This window comes from Syngnathus leptorhynchus, chromosome 5 (assembly GCF_054491065.1).
Source record: "Syngnathus leptorhynchus isolate UIUO chromosome 5, UIUO_Slep, whole genome shotgun sequence".
In the NCBI taxonomy this organism is placed as follows: Eukaryota; Metazoa; Chordata; class Actinopteri; order Syngnathiformes; family Syngnathidae; genus Syngnathus; species Syngnathus leptorhynchus.
This window is the reverse complement of record NC_141199.1, coordinates 17,678,024-17,705,696: the sequence shown is the minus strand read 5'-3', so window position 1 is coordinate 17,705,696 and position 27,673 is coordinate 17,678,024. Positions and strand designations below refer to the sequence as shown.

At 50.5% G+C, this 27,673-nt stretch overlaps 4 protein-coding genes across 6 annotated transcripts; 2 read left to right on the top strand and 2 right to left on the bottom strand.

The window, feature by feature from the left end:
- The first annotated feature begins 1,195 nt into the window (after positions 1-1,195).
- radil (Ras association and DIL domains) lies at positions 1,196-12,255 on the top strand. The gene is made up of 20 exons (XM_085911501.1): positions 1,196-1,422; positions 2,916-3,026; positions 3,213-3,705; positions 4,676-4,791; positions 4,864-5,037; positions 5,446-5,757; positions 5,814-6,102; positions 6,183-6,313; positions 6,428-6,465; positions 6,534-6,685; positions 7,008-7,120; positions 7,233-7,349; positions 7,435-7,558; positions 9,131-9,303; positions 9,558-9,708; positions 9,792-10,003; positions 10,546-10,792; positions 10,945-11,093; positions 11,174-11,313; positions 11,379-12,255. The coding sequence occupies exons 2-20, from the start codon at positions 2,943-2,945 to the stop codon at positions 11,476-11,478; spliced, it is 3,315 nt and encodes a 1,104-aa protein (XP_085767627.1). The 5' UTR covers positions 1,196-1,422; positions 2,916-2,942; the 3' UTR covers positions 11,479-12,255.
- Positions 12,175-18,769, bottom strand: foxk1 (forkhead box K1). The gene is made up of 9 exons (XM_085911496.1): positions 17,814-18,769; positions 16,132-16,347; positions 15,196-15,382; positions 14,953-15,099; positions 14,673-14,866; positions 14,049-14,215; positions 13,742-13,969; positions 13,377-13,661; positions 12,175-12,889 (listed from the first exon to the last, which is right to left on the bottom strand). The coding sequence occupies exons 1-9, from the start codon at positions 18,512-18,514 to the stop codon at positions 12,675-12,677; spliced, it is 2,340 nt and encodes a 779-aa protein (XP_085767622.1). The 5' UTR covers positions 18,515-18,769; the 3' UTR covers positions 12,175-12,674.
- Positions 18,770-19,272: 503 nt separating this feature from the next.
- On the bottom strand, positions 19,273-22,384 carry hapstr1b (HUWE1 associated protein modifying stress responses b). Its single transcript, XM_085911500.1, has 4 exons — positions 21,720-22,384; positions 20,804-20,884; positions 20,294-20,563; positions 19,273-19,968 (listed from the first exon to the last, which is right to left on the bottom strand). Exons 1-4 carry the CDS (start codon positions 21,916-21,918, stop codon positions 19,718-19,720), a joined length of 801 nt encoding a protein of 266 aa, XP_085767626.1. The 5' UTR covers positions 21,919-22,384; the 3' UTR covers positions 19,273-19,717.
- Positions 21,301-27,391, top strand: abcg2b (ATP-binding cassette, sub-family G (WHITE), member 2b). Of its 3 annotated transcripts, none has more exons than XM_085911499.1 (17): positions 21,301-21,605; positions 22,850-22,931; positions 23,045-23,304; positions 23,635-23,694; positions 23,796-23,913; positions 23,984-24,139; positions 24,210-24,367; positions 24,804-24,955; positions 25,015-25,107; positions 25,210-25,361; positions 25,486-25,637; positions 25,814-25,903; positions 25,986-26,110; positions 26,503-26,657; positions 26,732-26,821; positions 26,911-26,963; positions 27,029-27,391. In XM_085911499.1, the coding sequence occupies exons 3-17, from the start codon at positions 23,153-23,155 to the stop codon at positions 27,174-27,176; spliced, it is 1,854 nt and encodes a 617-aa protein (XP_085767625.1). In that variant the 5' UTR covers positions 21,301-21,605; positions 22,850-22,931; positions 23,045-23,152; the 3' UTR covers positions 27,177-27,391. The 3 variants fall into 3 exon arrangements, with proteins under 3 accessions (XP_085767625.1, XP_085767624.1, XP_085767623.1); XM_085911498.1 differs by lacking the exon at positions 21,301-21,605 and adding an exon at positions 21,725-22,494; XM_085911497.1 differs by lacking the exon at positions 21,301-21,605 and adding an exon at positions 22,489-22,622.
- Positions 27,392-27,673: the final 282 nt, after the last annotated feature.

The following is a 27,673-nucleotide window of genomic DNA, read 5'->3' as shown; positions in this document are numbered from 1 at the left end:
TTTTCAACAATCTCAGGTGTGTGCGTGTGCCGCCATCCGACTCGTGAATCTGCAGCCTCTGGTCTATGTTTACGCGTGACCCAACACACACACACACACACACACACACTTATTTGAATTGATGACGTGTGTGGGATAGCTCGGTCCGCTTTGACACAGCTTGCCTTTAATGTCACATTCCTAAAATGTTAATCAGACAAAAACTGGGGTTAAGGATTAAGGTCGGGAGTTGGGATTGGGAGTAAAGGTCAGGATTTGCTTTTAGCACTTGGGCTTTTGCTCCTTTTGGCACACAAGTCACATTTTGTGGACTTGGGAGTCTTTCTTGTGCCCTCTTTGATTGAGAAAACGTTGGGGACAATTCCTCGTTTGCGTCACTCACTCGTCACATGGACTGGCGCTCCGTTTTCCCTCTGCTGTGTGTGACCGCGAAGCTGCTGACTTCTTTGTTCTTTTTTTTGTGTGTGTGTGTTGCTTCTGTGTTGTGACAGGCCGACGTGATGCTTTGCTCTTTTCTATCGCTCTTGTAATAAAAGAACGTTTTAACGCAGCGGCTGGCCACTTTGGTCAGCGTTGGGCTCATTAGGAGCGCATTTTATTATGGCAGCCAAGGAATGACCACTCAGCAGATTTGTATACGACTACTCTTCGAATGTGTTTGGGCGATGTCATTCAAAGGCGAACGAACATAAAGTGTTGAAAGCTTTCTCTCTAATGTGTCGCAAAAGCAAGTGAAAATTGTCAAACTAATATTAAAACGGGCAAAATTGATCAGAACAATTTGTGTATTTGTCACTTTATTATATTGACTGTGATCCCGAAAGGTGTCCCAATTCTCCGATGAATACACCAGCCTGCCTTTCTATTACTTTTCAGATAGAGAAAATAATTTTTTTGGAACAAATATGTGTACTATACATTTGGACGAAATGTATATACAAGTAAGTTTTTAAAATCTACATGATAATCATTTTTCATGCATATTGTATGAACCATAATACAGCTTGCGTTGTAATACCGCTAATGCCCACCAGAGGTTGCTGTCTGCACATTCGGGCTTGGCCTCGGGCTCGGCGGCGCGGCCACTCGGCCATTTCCGTTAGCACTCGGCTCTGAAACCGCCGCCCGCCACCGACGGTGGAATGCGGCTGCCGGGAGGGAGCCAGTGGGCATTGCCGGCCGGGCCAGGCGGCGGAGATGTACGCACCCAGCCGGGGGGCCACCGCGGCTGCTCGGTGCCCGAGCTGACGGAGCAGTTTTGCTTCTTATTCCAACATTTGGAGGGGAAACAAGGTGGCCCGGCCTCGGAGGAACCCCCAGCATCATGGAGCCGCGCATTGCAGACACCCACCGGCGGAGGACCACCACGGCAACTTTCTGGATCTATTTCATCCACCTGCTGTAAGCCGTCCCTCTTGTAAGGTGCGTATTTGGGGATACACGACGGAGGCTGAGCGGGGTACCCTGCTGACTGGGTTTCCGCTGCGGAGCCGCGGAGCGACGTCAACGCTTCCGCCGAGTCACACGCCTCGTTGGCGGCGGATTCATTTCAGAGGACAGTCCGTCGGTCGCGGTGTGTCGCTCCGCCGGTTGCCATTAGCGACCGTCGGGTCAACATGCCGAAGAGCCTTCGAAATCGTGTCAATGCTGAGAAACAAGCATTCACTCGTATGGCGGCGGCGGCGACGTCTCAAATCCAAATTGGGGACGTCCAAAACGTCATCCATGGCGTAAAATCGCTCCAAAAGCATTTGCAGTGTGAGTCGCCGCACCTGAACTCACAATATAATGCTGAACAAAATGTCGCCCCACGCTCGCTCGTCGAATTTGCATCCGAAACCTTTTTGTGTTTTTTTTTTTTTGTTGTTTGTTTTTTTTCTTTGCGTGAAGGCTGAGAGTCAACACGTACGTTGATTCAATTCATGCTGAGGCGGGCGGACGAAGTCTACACTCAGCCCGAATGAACGAAATTGTCACAATAGTGCGGCCTCAAATGGAGAAATGTGAAAAAGATGATGCTTGAAAAAGTGGAGAGTCATAACTGCTGCTGTGTCAAAATCAATTCAGCATTCACGCGGAGTAAAACGTCACTCGGCAAACTGAAGAAAAGATTCAATGCTGAAATAGATTTGCGTGTCCGATGCTGAGAGTCCAACGGCTGGGACATTTAGGAATGAATGAATGAATGAATGAATGAATGAATGAATGAATGAATGAATGACAGTCAGTGTGAATGATGACGATTGACATTGTGGCAACCTTTAGTGCATGAAATGGCGCACGGAAAGCTGAATGCTGCGAGAGAGTCGAGCATGTTGCATGGCTGCTTTTGTGATTGTCAGCAGGGAGTCCCCGAAATGTGTCTGGGCCCTCTCAAAGCGGGCTTGTTGTTGGCTGGCGCTGACTATGCAAGCGCTCCTGCTGCCCGGATAACGTGACTATTTTAAATGCTTGCTAATCCACGCTAATCTGGCTACTTGGCTGCAGTTTATTCAAACCCGGGGACGGCAAACCCCTCCCTCCCTCCCTCCCTCCCACCCACGCACGCACCCACGCACCCACGCACGCACGCACCCACGCACGCACGCACCCGCCACGGCTACCATTTTGCCTTGTGACCCACAAAATGGTGTTTACGCAAATGTACAGAACCCCAGAAAGGACGAGAAACGAAAGGGCCTCCACAACATATGCACGCGAGATGCTCATTTATTCATTCGTCATGCTCACAGCATTCGGCAAAATGTGCGTACCAAATGAAAATGAGTAGTATGATTCATGTCATTGATGGATAGTTGGGCAAGCAAACCGAGCGGTGTGTGTGTGTGTGTGTGTGTGTGTGTGTGTGTGTGTGTGTGTGTGTGTGTGTGTGCGCGCGTGTGTGTGTGTGCGCGCGTGTGCGTCCGTGTCACCAGCAATCTGACAGAACCGACAGCGCCAAAATGTTTTACGGTTCTTCCTCCGGGGCAAGCATGTCCTTGCCCTCCAAGAGCCGACTAAAGCGCCAGAGCAAGACGTTTACGCAGGTATGCGCACACACACACACACACACACACACACACACACACACACACACACACACACATATGAATCCATAACGTCACAGAGTCCTGATGAAAAAGATGCCATTTTGAAAGGGCCACTTGTTGCTAGGCAGAATTGACAGGGCGCAGTTCCCGAACTAACCGTGTGCTCGTCGGCTGGCTCGGCAGGTCCTGTACCGCACTCTGAGCTACCGCGACCGCGTCCCGACCGAAGCGGGAAGCAACACCCGCGGCGACCGGCGCTCGGCGACCGAGCCCCCGGAGCGACCGGAGGACGACCCGGCCGAGCTGTCCACCCAAAGCTCGGCGCCGGGCGTCCTGAAGATCTTTGGCGACGAGATCTGCGCCGGCGCCAACTACAAGAGCGTCTTGGCCACCCCGCGCTCCGGCGCTCAGGAGCTGGTCAAGGAGGCGCTGGAGCGCTACTCGCTCAACAAGGACGCCGCCCACTCCTACGTCCTGTGCGACGTGATCGGACGCCTGGAGGGGGTGGACGGCGCCTGGCGGACCGAGTGCCTGCGGGCGCTGGGCGACAACGAGAAGCCGCTGCTGCTGCAGGAGCTGTGGAAGCCTCGAGAAGGACACGCGCGACGCTTTGAGCTACGCAGGAGAGCCGAGGTGGATGAACTCAACGCCAAGGAGAAGGACACCATCACGGCTGGTCAGCGCGCGCACACACGTGCAAACATGTCGGTTTTTCCTCTTGTTGTTGTTAAATCCCGCCCCCAGAGCCATTTGGGTCTCACAGCCCTCAAAAAACACACGGCAAGTCTGCTATTGTATTCTTTGAGGCGGCCATTTTGGTCAGGAAAGGTCCAAAGAGGTTTTTGTCACACACAGATAAACGAGCGCATGCCCGCTTGTGTGTAGCCTTGTGATGTTTTGGGGCGAGTGGGTGTGTTTTTTTCTCAGCCTGTGTCTGACCCCTTGCCCTTGCCCTGCCCCGCCCTGCCCCGCCTTGCCTTGCCCCACCGTAGGGCCCAAAGCCCCCCACTTCCTGGTGGCTCTCATGGGTCGCGTGCACAGGAGCTCCCCGCTGCGGTCGGCTCGGGCCACTCACTCGGGCTCTAAAGGTGGGGAGCGGCCTCAGGTAGGCCGGCCTGTCCGTCGTCGCCGTGGAGACCAACCTGCGTGCCCCCCTTTTCCCTTTCACGTCAACTTGTATGTGTCTTCTTCCTGCGGCCTTCTCATCCATTAGCTCATTGGTCAATGCATGAGTGGTATGAAAAGGAAAACCCAAAAAAAGGGCAAGTGAATGTCGGTGGCATGCCGAGTATCGAAACAAATCGAGGAGGTTGTTTTTTTGTTGTTGTCGTTTCGCAGTTTATGACAAAATGAGCAAAGCGGACTGGGAATGCTAATGCTAACAACAATGCTAACAACGAACGGTGCTTCTCTTTTGCTCACCTTGTCGCATGGCCATTTTACACGTCGCCATTTTACATTTCATCTTTGGGATATTGTACGACCCAAAAAATGCTAAAAGCAACGTCTTGTTTCATGGGTGGCAACATATCTGGTACTTTTGCCATAAAGCGTCAAAGAAGAAAGCAGCCGGTCGTTGACGTTAACGTTAGCTTTTGTCTCACTTGCGTCTCCTGAATGAAAGCCTGGGCTGTTCCTTTGATTAGACATCAACGCTCAGGCCCGCAAGCTGCAGAGGAACCGGGCCAAGGGGGCTCTCACCTTGCCTCGCTCCAGCAACTCCTCGCTTTGTCGCAGCCTCAGCGAGACCAGCCTCAACCAGGTGAACTTTTGACGGGCTCCTTGTCAACCATCGTCAGTCATTCTGACCTTTCCTCTGCGCCCGCGAGTACAGTTGGCGCTGGGCGACGAGCCCAAGCGCTACTACTCCACCCTCCCGGGGCCCTACCGGGGCCGAGAGGTGGCGTCGGGCGGGCGGCGCAAGGAGGATGCCGCCGGCCAGGGTGGCGTCCGCCATTCCCTCTACCAATCGCCGCACCTCCTCTTGCTTCAGGGCTACAACAAACAGGTGAGACTTGCTGCACTCATTCGCTGCCATTGACCATTAGAGACGTCAAAGATATGAACTGGCTTGGCAGTGAATCAGTTAACCGCCATTCGCTGCCATTGACGCTTATAGACGTCAAAGATGTTAACTGGCTTGGCAGTGAATGAGTTCACCGCCATTCGCTGCCATTGACGCACATAGACGTCAAAGATGTTAACTGGCTTGGCAGTGAATGAGTTCACCGCCATTCGCTGCCATTGACGCACATAGACGTCAAAGATGTTAACTGGCTTGGCAGTGAATGAGTTCACCGCCGTTCGCTGCCATTGACGATTCGAGACGTCAAAGATGTTAACAGGGTTGGCAGTTGAAACAAAGTTTTGTGCGTCGACAATTTGTAAATATCAGGCAATTGATGCTTTCTGGCAGGACTGCCTGGTGTACCTGTTGAATCGCGAGCAGCACACGGTGGGCCAGGAGACGCCCTCGGCCCGCCCCAACATTTGCCTGTTCTCCCCCGACGTCCTGCCGCTTCACTGTCGCCTACGCCGCCTGCCCGCCCCGCCGCAGCGCGGCCAAGCGGACGAGCCGGACGCGGCGCAGCAGCGCGCCTCCTGCGTGGCGGTGGAGCCCGTCCTGGATGCCACCGTGCTGGTCAACTTCTCCCGCTGCGAGCGCTCCACCACGCTGCGCCACGGCGACCTGCTCTCCTTCGGCGCGCACTACATCTTCCTGTACAAGGCAAGTGCCGAGTGAGTGGCCGAGAGCGTTGTTTTCACCGAAGCTCTCGGTACCAGGACCCCACGGGCGCCAAGCCTCTGCCCGCCCAGACCCTGAGCCGCCTCCGCAGCCTGGGCCAGATCTACGACGGCGGGCCGGAGGACGGCGTCACGTGCAACGTGTGCGGATCGGCGCTGAAAGACAGGCCGGCCACCGTGACGGGCGTGACGGCGCGACGCGGCTTCAGGCCACACCCCGTCAAACCTCGCGGCGGCGGCGGACAGAAGAGGAAGCTGCAGCTGGAGTTTGAGCCAGCTCACGAAGACCAGCTCCTCAACCGCATCATGTCGCTCATTGAGCCCGGAGGTACAAGTCCAGAAACGGACGCCGATTTTCAAGTCTAGTTTTTGGAACTTGCCAATGGCGTTTGTGCTTGTTGTGGTTAGGCGACGACCACAAGCTGACGCCGGCGTACCTTTTGTGTCTGTGCATCCAACACTCGGCCTCCGCCTTCCCGCCCGGGAGCTTTGGCAAGCTGCTCCTCAAGATTGTCCGGCGGATCCAGACCGTGGCCTGGGTCAGTGGCCATTTTCAAAAATGCTATATTGGTTGAGTGGACCATAAAGCTTTTTTTTTTCATGCAGGAATGTTCCGTGAGTTAAACACAAATGTGTGTGTGTGTGTTTTGCAGGAGAAGACCAAGGAGTTAGCTCAGAAGCAAGCTCAACAGTGAGTATGGTTCTTCCGCCTGGCCTTTTCAAAAGTCTTGAGTGTGAGCGTGTTTACGTACCTTGCAGCCAGGACCCGGCGTCGCTATCACTGCTCAACATCTCAGACTTGATCCCAGACCTGCAGACCATCTTCTTCTGGATGTCCAACTCCATCGAGATCCTTTATTTCATTCAGCAGAGAGCGCCGTCGTACACGCACAACATGGAGACGCTGCAAGGTAGCCGTGACGGAAATGACACGGCGGACGTGGGCTTCACTCGACTTCTTTGATGTTCACGAAAACGTGCTCGGCAGGTTCTTTCCGAAACCTGACCTTGTCTTTACAAAAAACTCAAGACTTTGAAGACTCAAACTTGTCTTGGACGAAAACCAAAGCGCTCAACGTGTCTTTGATGTTAGCTCATCATGTCCATGTTAAGTTCCTAAAATCGCTTTGGTCAGGTGAAGACTATATTAGGTGACCAAAACAGAAATATGAGTGCTTCTCCATTCATTTCACCTAGTTGATGTCTTTTTTATTTTTTGCTCTCGCGTGGCAGGCTCCAAGGAGTCCCTGCTGTCGGCCACCATCTCGGCCAACGAGGAGGCCATGAGCATCTTGGAGGAGGTCATCATGTACACCTTCCAGCAGTGCGTCTACTACATCACCAAGGTACGTGCCACGACAAAGACACGGCATCAAAGACAAGAATTTTGTAAACATGAAACATTTTCAATTGTCGACCATTTTAGCCTTGAAGTCATCTGACAATTTTGCCATTCAGGCTCTGTACGTGGTGCTGCCGGCTCTTCTGGATTGCAACCCCTTCCCGGCGGACAGCTCCGAGCCGTGCTGGAAAGGAGGCGTCGGATTCCCGGAGCCGGTCCGCAGGGTCCTTCAGGTCCGAATGATTCCGACTCAGAAAGATGCTTGATATGTATATCTATTTTTTTTTTTTAAAGTACAATTTCACAATGTTTGCGTAGGTGTTCCAGAGTGCCCAGGAGCTGCTGCAGGCTTACCAGGTCCACCCGGAGATCCAGGCGCAGATGTTCGCCTACCTCTTCTTCTTCGCCAATGTGTCGCTCTTCAACCAGCTGATGGACAAAGGTAAAGGGGACGGATGACCTTGCTTGCTCTCACCTCCATTAGACCTTCCCTGAGGAGCCCCGCCTGCAGCGCCCTTGTCAGCACTTTGATTTGAGGCGGGCGGGGGTGGGTGGGTAGAGGGAGCCAATGCACATTTGTCCTTGGTGTCCTATCTGCTCTCTAATTCCCATCAGCTCGCCTCCTCCGAGTGGGAAGAGGAGGTTTGATCGAATGAAGAAAGAGAGGGAGGGAGAAAGCACCACGACAGGGGGAGAAGGTCAAACCCTCCCTCGTTGTGGCGCTCTGGTCTTACTCTCTGGCTCGTCGTGAAAAATGTGCAACCTGCAGACGTGGCGCCGGCTGGCTGGCCGGCCGGCCGGCCATCTGTCTGGAGTAGGCGCTGGCGCTCTGGAGACATTTTAGGGGCCTGGAGAGAATGGAAATGTTTCACCTTGAAGTCAAATCAACGTGGCACCCACCAAATTTCATCAGCAACAAACATCCGAGAGCTTCAAATGGGAACTTGAAAACTGTCACGTCTTGTCCCCAGCCCAGCCCGGGCCAGCCCAGCCCAGCCGTTGCGCTATGTGTCTGTTGTGATGGTTTGTGTCTGTGTGCTCGCCCCTCCCCTCCCCTCCCCTCAAGTGTGATCATTTTCACCTGCCTCTTGTTACCTGTGGTGTATTTAAGTCCGGTCTGCCCCTCACTGCCGTCCGGATCGTTGTTGTCGTCACGTCTGTCGTCATGTCTGTAGTCTTCTTGTCTCACGTCCCAGTCAGTCAGTCAGTCAGTCGGTCCACTTCTTGTTTTATTACGTTGTGTCAGTTTGCCTGCATTTGGTGGCCCTGCTCCATCCGTTCCATGACAAAAACAAATCTACCAGTTTTTCGTATTGAAAGACGCTTTGACAATGGATCCCAGAGCCACATCCTGCTTCACCGAGGCGAGCAGCGAGTACATTTTGCAGGTCGGATCGCAGACACGTATGTCTTCATTAGTGCTGACTGCGGCGCCCTGTCCTATCCTGTCCTGTTCTGTCCTGTGTGGCTCCCCGCAGTCTCTCATTGATGTTTTGATCGCTGTGGTAACACAAGCGGGAGGTTTGTGTGTGTGTGTGTGTGTGTGTAGGCTAACGCTGACGTTAGCAACACACACACACTCCCAGACGTCTGGAGCATCCTGAAATGATTCACAGCGCTTGACCTTTCTTTCCCACATTTTTGTTCCAGCCTTTTGTCACGTTCTTCCCAAATCCAAGCCAAGAAATGCCATGGCCCATCATGCCAGTGTTTTAATCAATCTGGGAAACGTTAGCGGCTAATTGCGCTTTCACCTGCTCAATAGATTAGCCCTTAGCTAGCACAGCTCTTTGTTTGGTGCAGCCCAGCTTTCGGACACCTTTGCGAGCGAGGTCAAGCCATGTCTGGTCTGTTGCGGCCAGATTACACCATGCCCAGACATAAGCCTATTACACAAGCGCGCACATATGGCGCAATACGGACGGACGGACGGATGGACTGATGGATTTTCACATTTGCTATGTGTTAGCATTGAGCGCTAGCGGCCGGTGTGTGTGTGTGTGTTTGCGTGCAGGTCCGTCGCGCGGCTGGTTCCAGCGCTCTAAAGTGTTGCAGGTGCAAGCGTGTCTGCGGATGCTGTCGGAATGGGCCCGCAAGTCGTCCCTGGGACATCTGGCCGACAAATTCTTCACCAAACTCAACAGCGCCGTGGCCGTCCTGGCCACGCCGCCGCAGCAACTCGTGCAGGTAAGACGCCTTTCTTCGTTCATTCATTTGCTTTCAATCAATTTCATGAAAACAAACAAGTTTTTTTTGAATCCATCTAATACAAGAATTTGTAAAAACGTCTTTGGCAGCTTTCCTTTAATCAATTGAATTAGGTTTGAAACATTTTTTCCCCCAAACCCTTGCAAATTAATATCTTTTTTTTTTAATTAAATCTATTTTTTCCCGTGAAATTACAACGCAATGAAAATGTCCATGTTGAAACGTTCCTTCAGATGAGCTGGCGAATGTTGTCGAGCGAGCACCCGGCCCTGAAGCCGGTGCAGCTCCACAGGATCCTGAGCCAGTACCAGATCACGGCAGAGACCGGACCCGTGCCCGCGTGGCAGCCCGCCAGCGAGGACGAGGCCTACGTCTACCGCACAGGTGACCCGCTCGGAGAGAGAGAGAGACGCCCACTGACCTGGCCCTAACGTGGATCCCTAACGTGGATCCATCTGTGCATTCAGTGGACCTCCTGGAGAGCTTTGAGAACCACCCTCCCATCGTGCTGCCCAGCAGCGGCTTCGGCGTGGACCTGGACGGCGAGCGCGTGGAGGACAGCGTCTACCGACAGCTGCTCTACGTACGCCACTTCCTGTGGGGCCTGCGCGCCAAGACGCACGCTAACTCCACCGCCACGCACGCTAACGGCAACAACAACAATGCGGCCGATGTTCAGGTGAGCAAACATTTGCGCGCGCACACCAACAGTGTAATCGGTGCGGAAGAAGCTGCGCTGGTTGAGGAGATTCTTGGTAATCTTTCAAATCAAAGACAAAACCTCTCTCTCTCTCTCACACACACACACGAAGAAGAAGCTAGACATGGTTAAATCATGGCTAATCTGCTTAGTGGTCAGGCTGTCTCATCAGTGGGCCGACTAGACCCTAATCCTCCATCTGAGAACACATCGTTGTCGTCGTGATGAAGAAATCTCCTCTAAAAAAGGGTGCATTCATCAGCTACAATTTGAACTGGAAAAAAAAAATGCTAAAGTTTCAGATTGTCCAAACCAGGAATCATTACTCAACATTGAGTCAGTCCAGTCATTTTCAGTGGCGCTTGTGGTACGAGGGCACCCTCTGGTGGCAAGCAAAAGGATCACTGCCCAGTTTAGTTGCCTTTCCATTTCAACCACCTTTTTTTTTATGCCTGATAAAATAGATGGCAAATATTACAGCTTCTATCAGAATAAATGTGTTTCCCGGAAATGTCCTGCAGAGGGAGCTGCTGCCCCCGCCCTTGACGCAGGGCAGCCCCCGTTCGGCACCCGGCGACGGCGAGGAAGAAAACGGCCGAGGCCAAGCGCACAGTCTCCGGAGAAACGGGGGCGGCGTCCTCCACCTCCACCACCATCACCAACAGCACCCGCCCACGGCAACGGGGTACACCGAGGGAGGGGGCGGGGCCCCGCAGGTGAACGGATGCGGAAAGAGGCCTAACGGGATCATATCTAACGGCATGGAAGGTAGGACTTTGGGGGATACCCTCAATCCGTGGTATTGCATGTGACTGGACCCAAACCCCTCTTGGCTTGCATCGCTGTCTTTATGTGTGGACCGGACCCCATTGCAAGAGCCTTTGTGTGTGTGTTGGTGTGCGCGTGTGTGCCCCCTGCAGGCTGTGTAACTCGTAGCTGTGAGTTCCCCTTCCCCGTGTGGTCCTCGTCCCCGGGCGCCCCTCCCCTCCCTGATGACATGTGTGTGGTGCTTGTAGTGGAACTGGACAAAGGACCCTATGGACTCGGCATGGGACTCATCGATGGCCTGGTGCGTTTTTTGTCGTTGTCGTCGTTAAACAGCATACTCGATATTATAATGATCAATTATAAAATGTCTCCCCACATTAGCACACACCTCTGAAGGCCCCAGGCATCTACATCCGCACGCTGATCCCCGATGGGCCGGCGGCGTCCGACGGCCGGCTGAGGATCGGGGATCGGATCCTGGCCGTCAACGGGACCAGCCTGATCGGCGCCGACTACCAGAGGTTTGATGAGCTGGTTGACTTTGAACTTCAACTCAACATTGATCTTCTCCCTTTCATTTGTGTAGTGCAGTGGATCTGATCCGCCTGGGAGGAGGTCGTCTCCGCTTCCTGGTGGCCAAGTCAGACCCGGAAGTGTCGGAGAAGATCAGCGCCTCGTCCTGTTGACGGAGGGAGGGACGGAGGGAGGGACAGGCTAGCAGCGTGTCATTTCTGCACTACAGGATGGCGTGCTTGTAAATAAAGGCTGCAAACATTCAGCGTTCATCGCTTGCCGTTTGGCTGAGCGAGCGAGCGAGCGAGCCACATTTGGCGCTCCTTTGCTGGGATGATGCTGATCATGTCATCACTATGGGACAATTTGTTGGGGCCCAACATTTTGTGCATCCTGATGAAAACTCACTCAGTGGTGCCCCCTAGGACCGATTTTGGTGGACAGTCTTAAGGAGCCTTGCTCAAACTTGAATAGGAAGCCCGTCTATTTTGGGTTTGAGGTCGAGGTAAGCAGTTGGGTTTGGGGTCGAGGTTAGCTTTTAGGGTCTTGCATGGTGTCAAAGTTTTTGGGTCATTTTGAAGATCGGCCATTGACCAGCGCAGTCGGTCGGCCGTTGCTTTTTGCAGTTTCATTTCTAATGATGATTGTAGTCCAAAAAGACAAACTGACCTTTTTTTACAAGCTAAAACATTTCTCCTTCTTTGTTGTTGTGCTGCTGCTTTTTCCACTCTCGACCAGATATGGACATGCAAATCAAGCGGATGGAAAAAGTCAACACTGATTGATTGGTGGTATTATTTGTCATTGTTGAGGTTGTTTTTTGAAATCTCTTCATAATAAAATGTTATCTTTTCATATCCCAAAAAGTGTTTCAAGTCAATGTGGCTTTAATCTTGTGGTACAACATTCTTTGTAATCACAACTGTGGGACATTTACAAAAAACAATCATCTCTAGAATGTATCTAAGCTTTTTTTTTTTTTTTTCTTTTTACACAAAATCTTTTAAGAAAAATTAGCTTCTAGTTGCGACGTTAGCGCGGCTAATGCTGCTCTAACATTCTAAAAAGCAGTCAAGGTTAAAATACAAATGACAAAGTGTAGAAATCTTTTTAAGGCCTTTTTTGTTATTTTTAAAGGGTAATAAATGTCTTTTTTTTTGTTTGTTTTTTGTTTCAGGTTTGGGCAACAGAGACATTGTTTGGATTTTGCCATGACTGACCATTGCTGCAATTTGACCGAGCTTGTAACAATGTCATCGTCTTCTTGGCTACTCCGTAAGCCCATTTCTTCATCCATCAAAGTCCTCCAATAGTGTTTGCTTCCATTTTTTGGAGTTAAATAATGTGACAAAACTCCCTTCAGGTGCTTTCATTTCCTGGGCTCGTAGCTTTTCGTCGTCACGGCGACGATAACGGGCTGTTGGACGCCGGCGGGTGCCGATCCCTCGCTGTCGTCCATCTTGGAGCGCTTGGCCAGGGGTTCGTCGAGTGTGTCTGCCGGCTCGGTGGAAAGCAGACGACTCAGCATCACGGGAGGTGAGCTGGAGGCCTGAGCCGCCAGAATTTGGAGAGGACTGCTTAGACCTGTGGGGCGGGATAAAAAAAAAAAAAAAAGCTCATCTGGCTACATTGTCTTTTTTTTAGAAAAATGAGACAAAAGTCAGGAAAAAAAATCTAAAAGGAAAAATTACAATTTTCAGAGAAAAAAAAAAAAGCAAAAATTGCACAGAATATTGTGTATTTTTTCAAGTTTAAATAGTTGAAGACTTAGAAGAAAGTCACTTTTAAAAAGTTGTGAAATTTGACATTTATCAGCACCATAATAAAACAAATTAGAATTATAAAATGGGATTTTTTTTTTAAAATGGCAAAATTGTACAAGGATATTTTAGATGCAAGATGAAACAATTCAGACATACTGTAATTTTCTTTCCAAACACTTTTTCACCAAGGCAAAAACTCAATTTTTTGCAGATTCATTTGGATTTACTTTGATGAAAAGAAGTTACATTGAAGAAAAAGACCACCAAAAAAAACAAACACCCCCACAAACTCTCCGTATGAAACGTACTTGAAGTGAAAGCGGCGAGGCCGGTTGCCGTGGTGAGGCCGGTTGCCGTGGCGAGGCCGGTTGCCGTGGTGAGGCCGGTTGCCGTGGCGAGGCCGGTTGCCACGGCGAGGCCGGTTGCCGTGGCGAGGCCGGTTGCCACGGCGACTGCGGTATTGGCGTGCTTCCCATTCTGCGTGACCGGGTGCACGGGAAGATGATGAAAGCCCAGCGCCACGTTGCGCGGGTCGGCTCCGTGCCCGGCGCTGTCCAGCGACTGGATCACCAGCTCTCGCTGAAGCTGCGCCTCTGAGCAACGCCAAAAAACGCCACAGATGAGAAACCGGTGATACGTTGCATGTGAAGTTCCGCCCCTTTTTCAGACCCACCTCTGAGCTCGGTGCCGCTCGGCCCGGCGTTGACCAGCGAGGTGGCGCAGTAGCCGTTGGGAGGGGCGCCGGTGACCACGCGCAGCATGGTGACGGAGGACGGGGTCGGGTTCTGGACCAGGTGGACCTGGCCGCCGCCCCCCGGGATGAGGGCCAGGGCCTTGCCCAGTGTGGCGTTCGGGTGGGGGGGCGCCGCCATGATCACTGGCTGAGCGCTGACCGGAGACCCTACGCAAAGACGCACGCAAAAAAAAAGGGGCAAAAAGTTCAAGTTAGGAAAACAAAGTCAGGCGTCGTGCAAACTGACCCGGCGCGCTTTGCGAGTATCGATATTCGGGCACGGCGGCCAGCTTGTGCGCCAGCTGCTCGTGGTGGTCCTGGGGCACGGGGGACCCCTCCCTGCTCATGCATTCGGGGGTCTGCAGCCCGCTGGACGGAGGCGACAGAAGGTGGGTGGGCGAGGCCGGGGCGCTCCTGGACAAAAGCAGATTCGCACCACAAACATCAAGACGGCGAGGCGCGACGGGGCGGGGCAAAAGTCAGCGCCACTTACTTTGTCCTGCCCAATGGCGAGCAGCACAAAGGACAGACAAACAAAACGGTTACTCCGGATGATACAGAGTGCCGACGTGGCTTCGGAAAAAAAAAATTAAAGTTGCCTTGCCCACTACGTCTGAAATATAAGTTTTCATTGAAGCCACTGGAAAAACAAAAAAGCCCTTTCTTTCCAACACACATGCTGATTGGCCAACAACCTGTTGCAGTATAGCGCCAACTACTGCTGAGGAGGACTTCTTGTCAGATTTTGGCATGTTATTTTTTGGCTTTGTTGATAAAGCAGATACCGCCCCCTGGTGGACTGTAAGTATAAATATTTAAATTCCATTCAAATGGAATCAACAGAGCAGCCTCCTCATTTCGGCTGGCTTACCGGGACGAGAGGGGTCCGAAGGGGGTCCGGAAGCAGGCCACCCCCCTCTGCCTGCGCTTGCGGAAGGCCTGCTCCACCAGCTTGCCCTCCGAGCCGGAGTCCACGCGCCAGAAGCTGCCCTTGCCCGGCTCGTCCTGCGAGCGCGCCACTTTCAGGAAGTAGCGGTTCAGCGACAGGTTGTGGCGGATGGAGTTCTGAGCGGCATCAAAAAAAAAAGCATCGGAATAGAGAGAAAATGGCATTTTTGGGCTGCCAAAGAAATTGTGGAAAGAAATCGAACCTGCCAGCCCTTGTCTGCGGTGCGATAGTAAGGGTAGTGTTTGGTGATGTGAGCGTAGATGCCGCTCAGGGTCAGCTGCTTGTCGGGCGCCGACGAGATGGCCTGCACGATCAGCTGAGCGTACGAGTACGGCGGTTTGGACTCGTCCTGAAACGCAAAAGGTGTCGCCCGTGGCTTGTCATAAAAAGAAAAAAAAAAAGTGGAGGTCGCCCAACACAAGGGGGGGGGGGGGGTTCCCCTCACCTTGGGGCTGTCGCCGCCGGCCGACTCTCCGGCCGCGCCGCGCTGCTCGGCCACGTTCCGCCTCTGCTCCGACACGGCCTTGGCGGCGTACTCGGCCGCCAGCTGCAGGTCGCTGGTCACGTTGCGGCCGTAGCGGTAGCCCGACGACCCGGCGCCGCGAGGGCTCGCCGGGCACGAATTGGGAACGCTGAAATTGTAGCAAGAGATAGCGAGGAAGGAAGCAAGCAAGGAAGCAAGGAAGCAAGAAAGAAAGAAAGAAAGAAAGAAAGAAAGAAAGAAAGAAAAGTTTCACATTTTCTTATAATCGTGATATATGCGACTGATCTCAATGAGAATAAAAATGTGCTAAATGCTACAGACAAAAAGTCGTACACAGATTGAGAAGATTATGATGTTAATGATTGCCCAGCGTGCATGTCCAACAACCAACAACAGCTGTCCTGATGCTTGCAAAGTCAACAAGGCGGCTCCAAAAAAAAAAATCGATCTGCAGAGCAAAACAATCCTCCCGTCCACCAATCCGACTGCGTGGAGCTGCCGCCCCGCCATATAAGGCATGAGCAAGCGGACAACCGCTGCAATGACATCACAGCGCCACAAGAGGGTGCCCACGAGTGGAAAACAGCGATACGAACGAGCTCATGTCAACCAACATTCCACACGCACACACGGATGGATATAAATACACAAACATCATCTCATGATGTCAGAGCAAAGTTCTGTGAGCAGTCACATGTCACGATCCATGTACACAAAGCTGGCTGGCGTATGCGCTCACCCATAGACGGACGGCCACGCAACTCAACAAGTGGCATCCATCCCACACTATTATTATGATTATTGATCTTGTCACCAGAAATAAAATGTTAGCTGTTTTATTAGTTTTACTTCAGGCATGTATGATCACCATCAATATTTCTTTGTATTATTTTGTACCTGAGGGTGCCGGTCGGCGACGGCAGCGGCGAGCCGAAGGCTCTCATGTGCTCTTCGTGCTGCTGCGCGGTGGGGATGCTGATCTTGAGCGGGGAGATGTGAGGCAAAAGCGGGCGCATGGGCGGCGACGGCAGCTCCTTCTCCCGCTGCTCCTCGTGGCTAAGCAGCGACGCAAACTGGATCTTGATGACGGTGCTGGGAAAGCGGAACACGCACCTGGAGGAGGCCCAATATGAGTCATCATTCAATGGAAATGCCATGTCCATAATTATGCACCGCAAAACACATGACATCTATAATAATAATAATAATAAATTATATTTATAACGCACTTTATATTCGGAGGAATCTCAAAGTGCTACATGGCAAGTAAAAACAAGAATAAAAAGCAAGGACAAGTATAAAACAACTGGACGACAACCAGGATATAAAAACAGGAATCACAGAAATGCCAAATTAAAGAAGTGAGTTTTAAGTCTGGTTTTGAAAGAGATCTCTCAGATGATTGTTCAGTAAGGCCAGAATGAGCCAAGAGCTGGAAAAAAAAAAAAGTGTATTTTTAATTGTGGCTACTATGATTCATTGAAGAAGTGCAGCTAGCTGCTACAATACATCCAATGTCGTTTGTAGGATCAATAAGATGCTGATCATCACCGCATTATTACCGCTATACCTTATTGGCTGCCCTTTAATTGTAGAACATTGATGAACTGTATTTGACTTATTTCTATGGTCAATCATTTTCATGTCAGCATCAAACACAAAAATGTGCAAAATCGCACCAAAGTTAGTTTTGTGTTTATTCCATGTGCTTCTCATTTCACACTCGACTTCCGGGACCAAACACTTGCAAGCGGCCAATCAGAGATGAGCCCCGCCCCGCCCCGCCCAACCTCTTTACGTTCCCTCATCCCCCACCCCAGCCCAGCCCAGCCCAGCCCAGCCCGCCCCCCTCAAGGTCCAACGGGCTGATTGACAACCACAACACAACAAACGCCCTCGCCGTGCGTTTTTCTACATAATTCAAGAGAAGTAAGCGGCAACATTTGGGCTACGACTTGAAACTTAGACGAAGTCAGCGTCTAAGGTCAAAGTTGACACTGAAGGAGCATTTCAAGTGGAGAACAAACGCAGCTTCCCGGCCCAGGGCACCCCTGCGTTTGTTTACATTAGCAGCTACACGTCACGTCGGCCGCAAAAAGCTACGAACGAATGTTATGGCTCCAACAAATGTCACACTTTGCACTTTTTAATACGTAAGCAAATAAGCCTTAAGCACAGGGTGGCCACAGTTGATAACGCTGCTAATATTAGACATACTCGCGAATGTGCTAAGCTAGCGTAGCTAAAGTTCATTCACTTGCTTGGGAAAAGAAAGTTTGGAAAACTTGTGTCACAACAACTGATCGCAAATCAATTCGTCTATATGGGCACATCAAGTGACATTTCAATCCCCCCGCGAACTGTCGCTCGTTTGTTGTAAAGGAGATCAATAAATCGTCAAAACCTCCCGAGAAAAAGTGGAACTTCTCGAAAATAACTTGAAAAACTTCGAAGCCTACAACTTTTGATCTATGTATTAATGAGTTTGTACGTGGAATGTTCTCGAAAGGGGATAAGAATCACGTTTATTAGCTTGTGATGCTAAGATAACATGCTAACGTGCAGCAGAAGGAGCTTACTGTCGGGGAAGTAGCAGCGGCGGCGCTCCTCTCCGCTGGAACACGCCGTCAACGAATACGCCGTTCTTGCCCAGACAGCGCAGCGAGAAGCCGCTCGCCTCGTCGTAGCCGAGCTGCAGGTGCCGCCGCGAGATGAAGCTCGAATGGCCCATGTTGATGTCCACGGAGCCGTGGGACGAGTTGCGGCCGATGGTGACCGTCCTCTGGCGCATGACAAACTCAAAGTCCCGGCCTTCGAGTCTGGCCAAGGCCTGGGGGAGAGGAGTTTCGAGGCACGCGGGGCGCATCCCAGCAGCGGTGGCCTCCGTCAGCGGCGGACTGAGGAAAGCAAGCGACGGCTGGTGGTGGAAGACGTGCGAGGTGACCGCCACTCGCACGGGGCTGCACGGCGCCGATTGCAAGGCGAGCAGGGCCCGAGCTCCGGTGTCGTCCCGGTAGTCTGCCATGTTGTTTCGCAGGGGGTCAATCACACTTTCACAGGCACTTCGCAACGTGAGAGTTTGGGGCCGGGGCACTTGTTCGCTGGGGCTGACAGAGCAACAAGCAGTCCCTGCAGCGGGGAAGAAGCGGAATGGAGCCATGGCAGGAGGAACCGGACTGCTGCCGCTGCGGCGTTCATTACTCCTTGGGAAAATGAGCGAGAGAGCGTTCACGCAACTCTTTGGGAAATGAGAGAGAGGTCTGTCAGTGTGTGAGCGCATGCCGACTGTTTTTTGTAAAAAAAAAAAAAAAAATCCTCTTGAGAGATTTTTTTTTTTTACTTCCAACACAATAGAGCCCCCATGAGGAATCGGACTCGCGCTGCGTTCATGTCCTCCTCGTAAACCAGACCTCACATGGGGGTGACATGATCCGTGAGACCCAGTGGTATTTGTAAAGCAGACAGAAGTACATTTTTGACGCCAACCCTTGTTTTAGACGGCCAAGTGAAAATGTTGAAAAGAAAACAATAGCACCGAACAGGAACATGACATTTCACTCAGGTGCAGGAAGTGAATAGTGTTACTTGTGTCACGTTGACGTCTTCCACTGTACAAGCTTGGAAGAGAAAGTACACTTGGCTTTCAGCCAATCACAGCGCTCGCAACTTGTGGCCCCGCCCCCTTCTTTATGTTATCGATCGTCTGTTTATAAACACGGAAAGAACAAGATGGCCACAAAACGCGGAGAAATGGATCTCACGTGCTGTTTTCTCGCTGCAGTGACAACGCCGAGTGGCCACACGAGGGTGCTGTTTCAACACTTCATTCACTTCTTTTCTATCAGTGTTTTTGCAAAAGATCTTTTGTCTGTTATTTGTGTGTTTTACCCAGTAACACATTTTGATTCCAAACAGCCATTTTAGGTCATTTTGTCTTCTGCCTGTTTTTTTTGTTTATTTTTTTACAAGGGTGCCACACAACTTTGAACTGTGTTACTATTTTTGCAGAACTGTGCGGACTCACACTAAAAAGACAACTTAAGTGTCACACTTGTAATTCCTTTATTGGCATAATGGGTTATTTATTGTACATGGACATGTCCGGTTTCATTTCCTTTTTTGTCTTTACAATATTTACCACATATAGTAACAGCACCAAGTGTTTTTATTATTATTTACACACATTACATAAAGATTGTATCACAAAGCATGTGTGAATTGAAAAAAAAAAACAAAAACATCGGGGTAGGAGCATGTGTGTTGGGTTACTTCCAATGTCATCACGAGTGCAAACATAAATAGTGCATATGTGTTGCCTGGTAACCAAAAGTAATGGGACACGCACGGGGACTCAAAATGCCGGTGACGATGGGGCGTGTGTCCAAATCAAGTCTATTTCACGATTATCATACGTAGCAATGCAGCTAGGATGGCGCTTGAGGGGCCGGACGAGTTTCAGTTCTCTGCAGCCGCTCTTTGGCGCTCAGAGCATCCGGTTGCGTTTATGCGTGGGCGAGTCCGTGATGACCTCGCCGCAGGGGGCGGCGCCCCGCTTGCGGTTGGCGGCCGAATCCAGGTGGAGGGCCATTTCCTCGGCAATGAAGGTGTTCAGGTCCACGTCGTGAAGGCCGTTGCGGCGCCTGCCGTGGGAGGGCGCCACCGCCGGGTGGGTGGGCGAGCCGGGCGGCGGGCCCGACGAGCGCACGGAGATGCTGGCCATGGCGCCGCTGAGACCTGGACGAGGTACAAAGGTCTATATCTCCATTCAAGACAACACCCAGTATGTAACTTGTCATGTTGGCCTCTTTTAGCACCATTTCTGCCCCGTCCCTATTTCACTCCGTCAGCTAAAGGTCCACATGCATGAAACCTTTTCCTTCTATCAACTATGTACGATTGATATATTTGATGCGTGAACATTGTTTGGAAACAACCAAGAGTTCATTGCATTGATTATGACGTCTACAGTGTGCTAGCCGGGATGATCTGCCAGCTAGACGGAGGGCTCCGCCAAGCAAAGCTGCTCCTTACGTTCCCTTTAAAGTGTATCCGTACTGACCGTGCAGGGCTATGGCCTCTCGGAAGGGCTGCAAGTCCGTCTCCACGGAGCTGCCCGTCTCGGGCGGCCGGCTGGCGGCCACCATGGCTCCCCGGGGCGGGGCCCGGGTCGTCCTGGGAGGGGGGTTCTTGCCGCACAGGAAGCTGATGAGGTCCTCTCGCCGGATGGTTCTCCGGCGCTTCTTCACCCAGGCCATCACTTCTTTGTTACGGCGCTGGTAGCCGATCTGGATCCCCAGGTCGTAGCTGCGCTGGCGCGCCTCCATGCTCTCTGGGTAACAACCAAAATAAGGTTCTTACAAGCAAGCACCACCACAGAACGTGAAGCCAGTATAAGCTGAGCGCTCATTTGACTCGACATCCCATTGCCAACGCTAGCTTTCTAGGTTTTAGTGTTTCGCCACGCATTCAAAATCAATCGGAATGACGCGACTGCTCCTTTTGACGGTTGTTGGGGATGGGAAAAAAGGAAAAAAAGAAATCAACTCTTTTGAAGGACGTCATTACCCACCTTTGTACATGTTAGTGACGGCAGTGGCTGCGTTCTGGAAGGGCACCCAGAGCGAAAGGCCTTGCTGCTGACATTCTCTGTCTGCAAATCACATTTCACAAACTTTAAAATAAATAAAAAACGTTTATTCGTTGTTCTTCTCCTTTCATTGTATACAAAAAGCAAATAACGACAATTTGGGCCCAAAATAAATCAGCATAACACTAAATTTTGGGGTGTTCTTAAGCTTTCGACGACTTGCAAGCAACTGTAAACTTTTTTTCATGGGCCTTTTGACTTGATTTCCAAAAACAGACCACAGTCAGGCAAATGGCTGCATTGCCAAGTTGTGTACAAATGGAGCAGACTGTGGTGGACGGCGGCGGGTGAGGGGAAAAGAATTCAGCCATTTATGCAATGCCGACGCCAATGCATCTTCACAACTGATCTTACTTCGATTTTTCACGTCACAGCGAGAAGACCAGACGGGAGGAGGGAGGACAAGGGTTGCCAAGTTCCTCACTGCTTAGCACGTATGACCGCTAAGTAGCATTAGCTTAGGATCCAGGGGGGGGGGACAGGCGAGGGCCTCTAAACGTGCTGCGCGATCATATAATTGCACTTTTGGAGACTACGTGCATCTTTGGAACTCCACTTTTTCCACTACAAAAAAACGGCGGCCGTCTGGAGGCAACCGGGTAACGTTAGCGTCGAGTTGCCATCCGACACGAGCCCGAAAGAAAGGCTTCATGGCAACGATATGTCCAACACGACAATGAAAGATCTAATGGAGAATTACTGGGGGACCGGCGTTCATTTAAAGGTAGATCCACAGAGGCGTTGGCCGGTGTCCTTTGTGTATGCCCCCCCATCACTTTTCTCTCTCTTCTCTTGCCCCCCCCCCCCCTCCCCACCCGTCTGTCATCACGGAGCGTACCTTTGTAGAGCTGCGCCACCGCCGTGGCAGAGTTCTGGAAGAGGTGCCACAGCTTCTGTTGGTTCTGCTCCGTCTCCTCGTCGCCCAGCGGCTCGCTCTGCTCGGCAGCGGCCAGGCACTGGCGCTCCCACTTGGAGAACCAATGCTCAGGGCCGTGCTCCTGGATCTCGGCTTCTCCCTCCTCCTTCCTTTCCTCCATGGCTAACGGGTTAGCCTCGACGCTAGCCCGCCCGAGCGACCGACCGACCGTCCGTCCGACCGGCCGCTTGACGTATACAACCTCTTCGCCGGGATTCGCCGGTCCTCGGCGGTTTTTGTTCGATACTTTGCGGGAGAGAAAAATGTTCCTCGGGCCTCTAGCGCGAAGAGGGGACGGGGGAAACACGGATAAGCGCCGCTAGAGTCGCATTGTGTTGGTCGGCTTGTCCGCCCTACTTCGACAATCCCCACACATCCACCACCGCACTAGAATGACAACACAAGATTTTCTGCCTTTAGCCCCGCCCAACTCGTGTCCTTTCCGAAAGGCGATTGGCTACGGTGACAATCGTGCTTAGCAGAATACTGAGCTGCGATTGGTCAAGAAATAAATGACACCGACGACGAGACTGGCCTTTTTCAGCCAGTCTTTACTCCATTATGACCGACAGGGGGCAGCAGGATGCCGTGGAAAGCGTCCACTCCCCCTGCTTATTGAAAAATGTTGGCGGAAGTCGATTTGGGCGATTAAACGTATTTTTTTATAAAAGGCCTTTATATCCAGATGACGCCACAGGTACGTGGTGGTGTCGTGGGAACGAGGACATTTGTTGGACCCATTTTGGGGACTGAACGGTAGCAACACAGCGCCATGTCAAACTTTTGTTTTTAAAATGGTATTATTCTCAACCCTTCTCAATGATTGTACGTGAACACAAACAATGCCATTAACAAAAGTCTATTTCATTATATTTTTCATGAAATATGTCGCATTCCGGATGTGACGCTTGGACTAACAGAACATGCAGGAAAACATACTTAGATTGGATCCAGTTTTTAATCAATCACTTGAATTACTATTAAAGCAATCTTCACTTTTTCAAATGAACGTTCACAATTTGGTTTTATGAGATGGCTTTCGTTTTTTGTAGGCCATATCTTGGTGGAAGGTCTCAACCGCTGCAACATGACGGCAAACTATACAAGAACATTAAGATTGTCAAATGAATACAAGTGAGTCTTTCTGTCATGTTTGCATCTTTGATGACAGTCATTGAGATTAGATTTTGAGTGCATGGAAAGTTCAAGTTCACGCTGTCATTTTTTTTTTTTTTCACGTCTGATAGTGAGGGAGAGTCCAAAGATTAGCGAAAGATGTTTTTATGGCCGCTCGCACGTTTCTGTGCTTGCCATGAAAACATCCAACGCCGCCATCGACTTGTCACATTTCCATCATGAGCAAGGAGCGGCAGGACGTGTTTGCCTTGGACGATTACGTCCGAGAACGAGGACCCACGCTGACCTTCAGCAACCTGCACTACTGCATCCCGGAGAGCAGGTGGTGTCGAAAGAAACGGCCGGAAAAATACATCCTCAACAATGTCAGGTAGGTGCGAAGCAAACATTGTTTAAAATAGCAATGAAAGTTGCTTTCTTTAGGTTGCAAAATACAATTGTTTGGAAATATTACGTTGTATTGTAACTACCGTATTTTCTGGACTATAAGTCGCTCTTGAGTATAAATCGCACCAAACTAAGAAAAAAACTGCGACTTATACTCCGGAAAATAAGGTATTTACATTAATTGGGTAATTTAAAAACAACTACTATATATGTATCAAAAACACCACTTATTGTTTGTTTATATACACGTATGAATATATATGAACGATATATTAGCTCATTTTTTAAAGGAACATCTGTGTTGTTGTCGCAGCGACATCATGAGACCCGGGATGAACGCCATCATGGGCGCCACGGGAAGCGGCAAAACATCGTGAGTTCAAACATTTTGCCTTGTCACGCTCGCCAGAGCTAGCAAAGGAACTGGCGTACGCTGTGTACTTGCTTACCTAATTCCTGAGCCTGATTCCGTAGCCTCCTGGATGTCATCGCTGGGAGAAAAGATCCCGCCGGACTCCGGCAAGGAACCATCCTGGTGAATGGCAAAGTTGTGACCTCTGACCTCAGGCTCAGTTCTGCATACGTGGTCCAGGTACGTGGCGAGTCGTGTCGCGCACACAGTTGTGTTTTTTATTGAATGCATTTCATTGCACACATCCCAGGATGACATCCTGATGGGAACGTTGAGCGTGCGGGAGAACCTTCGCTTCAGCGCCAACCTGCGTCTGGACCCCCGACGCCACTCGTCGGCCGACAAGCGCGCACGAGTGGACGCCATTCTGGACGAGCTTGGCCTGAACGACTGCGCGGACACCAAGGTTGGTTGTGAGTTGTCCCAAATGACTTTTCATTGTTGTCAAGCAGGCGCTCAAAACGTCGATGACGCAGATCGGGACAGAGTTCCTGCGCGGCGTGTCGGGCGGCGAGAGGAAGCGCTGCAGCATCGGGATGGAACTCATCACCTCGCCCGCTCTCCTCTTCCTGGACGAGCCCACCACGGGCCTGGACTCCAACACGGCCAACTGCATCATCGGGCTACTGCACAAGTACGCAAATCACCTCGTCAAAGCCGTCGATGGATCAAATAAAAAATAGGTTGTGCCCATTTCATTTTTAGAATGATTTATTAATGATGATATCATTTATTTTATTCTTTTATATTATTTCAAGAAGTTGTGTTTTTAATTCGAATAATACCTGAAATAAAACCAAAATAAATATAACACAGTAAACCCTCAATTTCCTTTAAAAATAAAAAAATAGATGATTTATAATTATTATGTAATTTATTTTATTATTTTAGTTATATTTCTAATTCTAATAATACCTGAAATAAAACAAAAATAAATACAACACAGTAAACCCTCAATTTGTTTTGAAAAATGAAGAAAAATCACCTTTTTATTCTTAAAACGAAATCAAAACACACACCAGCGCAGAACATTTCCCAAATATGGTTCCATCATTGATTCTGACCTCCAGACTATCCCGGCAAGGCAAGACGGTCATCTTCTCCATCCACCAGCCGCGCTTCTCCATCTTCCGATGCTTCGACCATCTGACGCTGATGCACAAAGGCGAGGTGGTGTATGCGGGGCCGGCCCAGCGCACCCTCCAGTACTTCACCGACCTCGGTACGCCCCCCCCCCCCAACGCTGGCGCATAGCTACGTCACATCGCCGCTTTGTTCCAGGCTACCAAATTGAGTCCTTTGACAACCCCGCTGACTTCTTCATGGACATCACCAACGGCGAAGCCAAGTCCACCCTTGAGGAAATGAATACAAGTATGTTTGCTTTGCTCCTGGCAGATCAACCAAATCATTTTTTGGAGCAAATCCAGCCAAAAATGCAGTTGACGTCATGTTGTGACTTTTGATCTCCAACAGGTGAGCGCAAGAACTTGCTAGCCGTCAAGTATTTCCATTCGCAGCTGTGCCAAGACGTGCTGCGCGAGCTGGACCGCATCAGCCTGGGCGTCGCCGGCGGGGTCAAAGGTCAGGAAGAGACGGCCGATTACGCCACTTCCTTCCTCTACCAGGTCAGCCTTTCGCTGGAGTTCAGCCAAAATGGTGCTTTTCGAGTCGACCTTATTTCCAAATAAAAATTCAAGTTTACCCCGACAAAGGCAAAACGGGAGCTAATGAACCTGGCTTATCACGCAGATGCGCGTGCTGTGCGGCAGGACGGCGCTGAACACGCTGAGGAACCCGCAGACGTCGTACGCTCAACTGGCGCTCAATATTTTCTTCGCCGTCCTGGTGGGCCTCATTTATTTCCAAATGCCCTTAACGCTGCCCGAAGCTTTGCAGAACAGGTACCAAAAGCGTTTATGTCGCCACAATTATCAGCAAGATTTTTGATGTATTTTTATTTATGATCGTTTTTTATTTCTTTTGATGTATTTTTATTTATTATTTTGTTTTATGTTTTTTTTGTTCATGTAATTGTATTTATTTTCTTCCATTTTTTGATGTCAACCTCTGTGGGCAGGAGCGGCGCGTTCTTCTTCCTCATCATCAACATGGTGTTTGGGAATCTTTCGGCCGTGGAGCTGTTCATCAACGAGAGGGCCATCTTCATGTCATCCGAGTTTTCTACATTTCCTTCCACGTCGACGTGGAGAAAAGAAAGCTGACCTCTGCTTCTTTTTTCATTTGCACAGCCATGAAAACTCCAGCGGCTACTACCGCACGTCTGTCTACTTCCTGTCCAAGATCTTCGCCGACCTCATTCCCAATCGCATCATTCCCATCTTTACCTTTTCCGCCATTGCCTACTACCTGATGGGTACATGATGAGCGTGTGAAAACTTTATTGGGGTTCATACATTGAAGGGAAAATAAACCCTTCAAATGTTCGGCCTGGAATTCAAACATTTATCATTTAAAAAAAAACAAAAAAACCACATCTATTATTTTATTAATTACAAATATTTAATCATATGTTTTATATCATCTTATATCTAAAATTGTTATATATTTTTAATAATTTATATTGGTAATAATAATAATGTAATATATTTGATATACAAATATTTTTATAAGATACAAATATTTTTATAATATACAAATTTTCCACATATTTTATATTCCATATATATTTTATATGAATTTTATTCTGACCAAGAGCAACTGTAGACAATCATCTATTTCTTTCATTCATTTTTTTGTGGCGTGCAGGACTGAAGTCAGCGTTGGTGGCCTTCCTGCGTTTTGCGCTGACCATGTCCATGGTCAGCCTGGCGGGGGTCAGCTTGGCCTTCCTGGTGTCGGCCAGCGTGTCATCCTTCGCCATGGCCAACATCCTCATCGCGCTTCCCTTCGTCTTCATGATGGTTGGCGCCGAGCGCTCCGCGGGCGCCGTCCGTTGGGCCTCCTGGCTGGCGCCCCATTTGTGCCGTCTTTACAGGTGTTTGGCGGCTACCTCGTCAACCTCAACGCCATGCTGAGCTGGCTCTCTTGGCTCAAGTGGGTCAGCATCTTCAGATACGGACTCAACGTAAGAGCCCCGCTCACAAAACAATCGTTTGTCTCGGTCCCGCTGGTGGATGGTTGACCTCTGGTTTTTTTTTCGTTCCTGTCGGCCAGGCCGCGTTCATCAACGAGATGGAGGGACAGGTGTTTTACAGCAACGCCACCACGTGAGGAGAACCGCAAGTCGAAAAAGGGAGCCCAAATTCCCTGTTCTCATTTGCGCCCTCCGCAGCGTCCCGGGCGAGCTGTTCCTCTGGACTATGGACATCGACTACTCCACGTGGGGCTTCTGGCAGAACCAGGTGGCCCTTCTGGGGATCATCGTGGTCTGCATGGTCCTGGCCTACGTCCAGTTGCGCAGGATCAACCGATGGAAGTGAAAGCCAGTCTTTAATTAGCGCCCGCCCGCCCGGGTGACGCGCTTCCTGGAGCCCCGTGGCACGTTATAGAAAAAACAAAAGATTTGCTGACACCAGACATTAAATTGGAGAAAATAATCAAAACACAACAAAGTCTCAAAGGATAGACACATTTATTTATCAAACACCAGCAGCCAATGAGCTCATTAAACAGCCCGAGAGCACGTGTTGGGGGGGGGGGGGGGGGGACATTTGACTGCGCGGCGGCTAATCCCGCGCTCCCAGCGGGCACCAGGGAGGCGAGCGTGCGCTAATCCGTCGTCCGAGACTTTGTCAAGCTTCTTAGCGTGACAGAAGCCACACTCAGACGTTTGATGGACACAGACCATTTCAAACGTTTGCTTTGTATGCAAAACACTTTTTTTTTCCATAATTCATGTTATTTGCTCAGCAGCAAAAATATTGCTGAAATGTTGTGCAACTTTTCTGCTGCAAATCTTCTCAAGTCTTTGTTACTT

Excerpts from the sequence above, each read along its gene's own strand:
- radil (XM_085911501.1), top strand. The coding sequence starts at position 2,943 with ATGTTTTACGGTTCTTCCTCCGGGGCAAGCATGTCCTTGCCCTCCAAG. Across the intron at positions 6,466-6,533 it reads GCTCAGAAGCAAGCTCAACA|CCAGGACCCGGCGTCGCTAT; the intron begins GTGAGTATGGTT and ends CGTACCTTGCAG. Across the intron at positions 7,559-9,130 it reads CAACCAGCTGATGGACAAAG|GTCCGTCGCGCGGCTGGTTC; the intron begins GTAAAGGGGACG and ends GTTTGCGTGCAG.
- foxk1 (XM_085911496.1), bottom strand. The coding sequence starts at position 18,514 with ATGCGCTCACACACTGACAGACCTCTCTCTCATTTCCCAAAGAGTTGC. Across the intron at positions 16,348-17,813 it reads CCGCTGCTACTTCCCCGACA|GTGCGTGTTCCGCTTTCCCA; the intron begins GTAAGCTCCTTC and ends GGCCTCCTCCAG. Across the intron at positions 15,383-16,131 it reads TCGCCGACCGGCACCCTCAG|CGTTCCCAATTCGTGCCCGG; the intron begins GTACAAAATAAT and ends CTACAATTTCAG.
- hapstr1b (XM_085911500.1), bottom strand. The coding sequence starts at position 21,918 with ATGGAGGAAAGGAAGGAGGAGGGAGAAGCCGAGATCCAGGAGCACGGC. Across the intron at positions 20,885-21,719 it reads GGTGGCGCAGCTCTACAAAG|ACAGAGAATGTCAGCAGCAA; the intron begins GTACGCTCCGTG and ends TGTGATTTGCAG. Across the intron at positions 20,564-20,803 it reads CGTCACTAACATGTACAAAG|AGAGCATGGAGGCGCGCCAG; the intron begins GTGGGTAATGAC and ends GTTGTTACCCAG.
- abcg2b (XM_085911499.1), top strand. The coding sequence starts at position 23,153 with ATGAGCAAGGAGCGGCAGGACGTGTTTGCCTTGGACGATTACGTCCGA. Across the intron at positions 25,638-25,813 it reads CCCGAAGCTTTGCAGAACAG|GAGCGGCGCGTTCTTCTTCC; the intron begins GTACCAAAAGCG and ends CTCTGTGGGCAG. Across the intron at positions 26,964-27,028 it reads TTTTACAGCAACGCCACCAC|CGTCCCGGGCGAGCTGTTCC; the intron begins GTGAGGAGAACC and ends CGCCCTCCGCAG.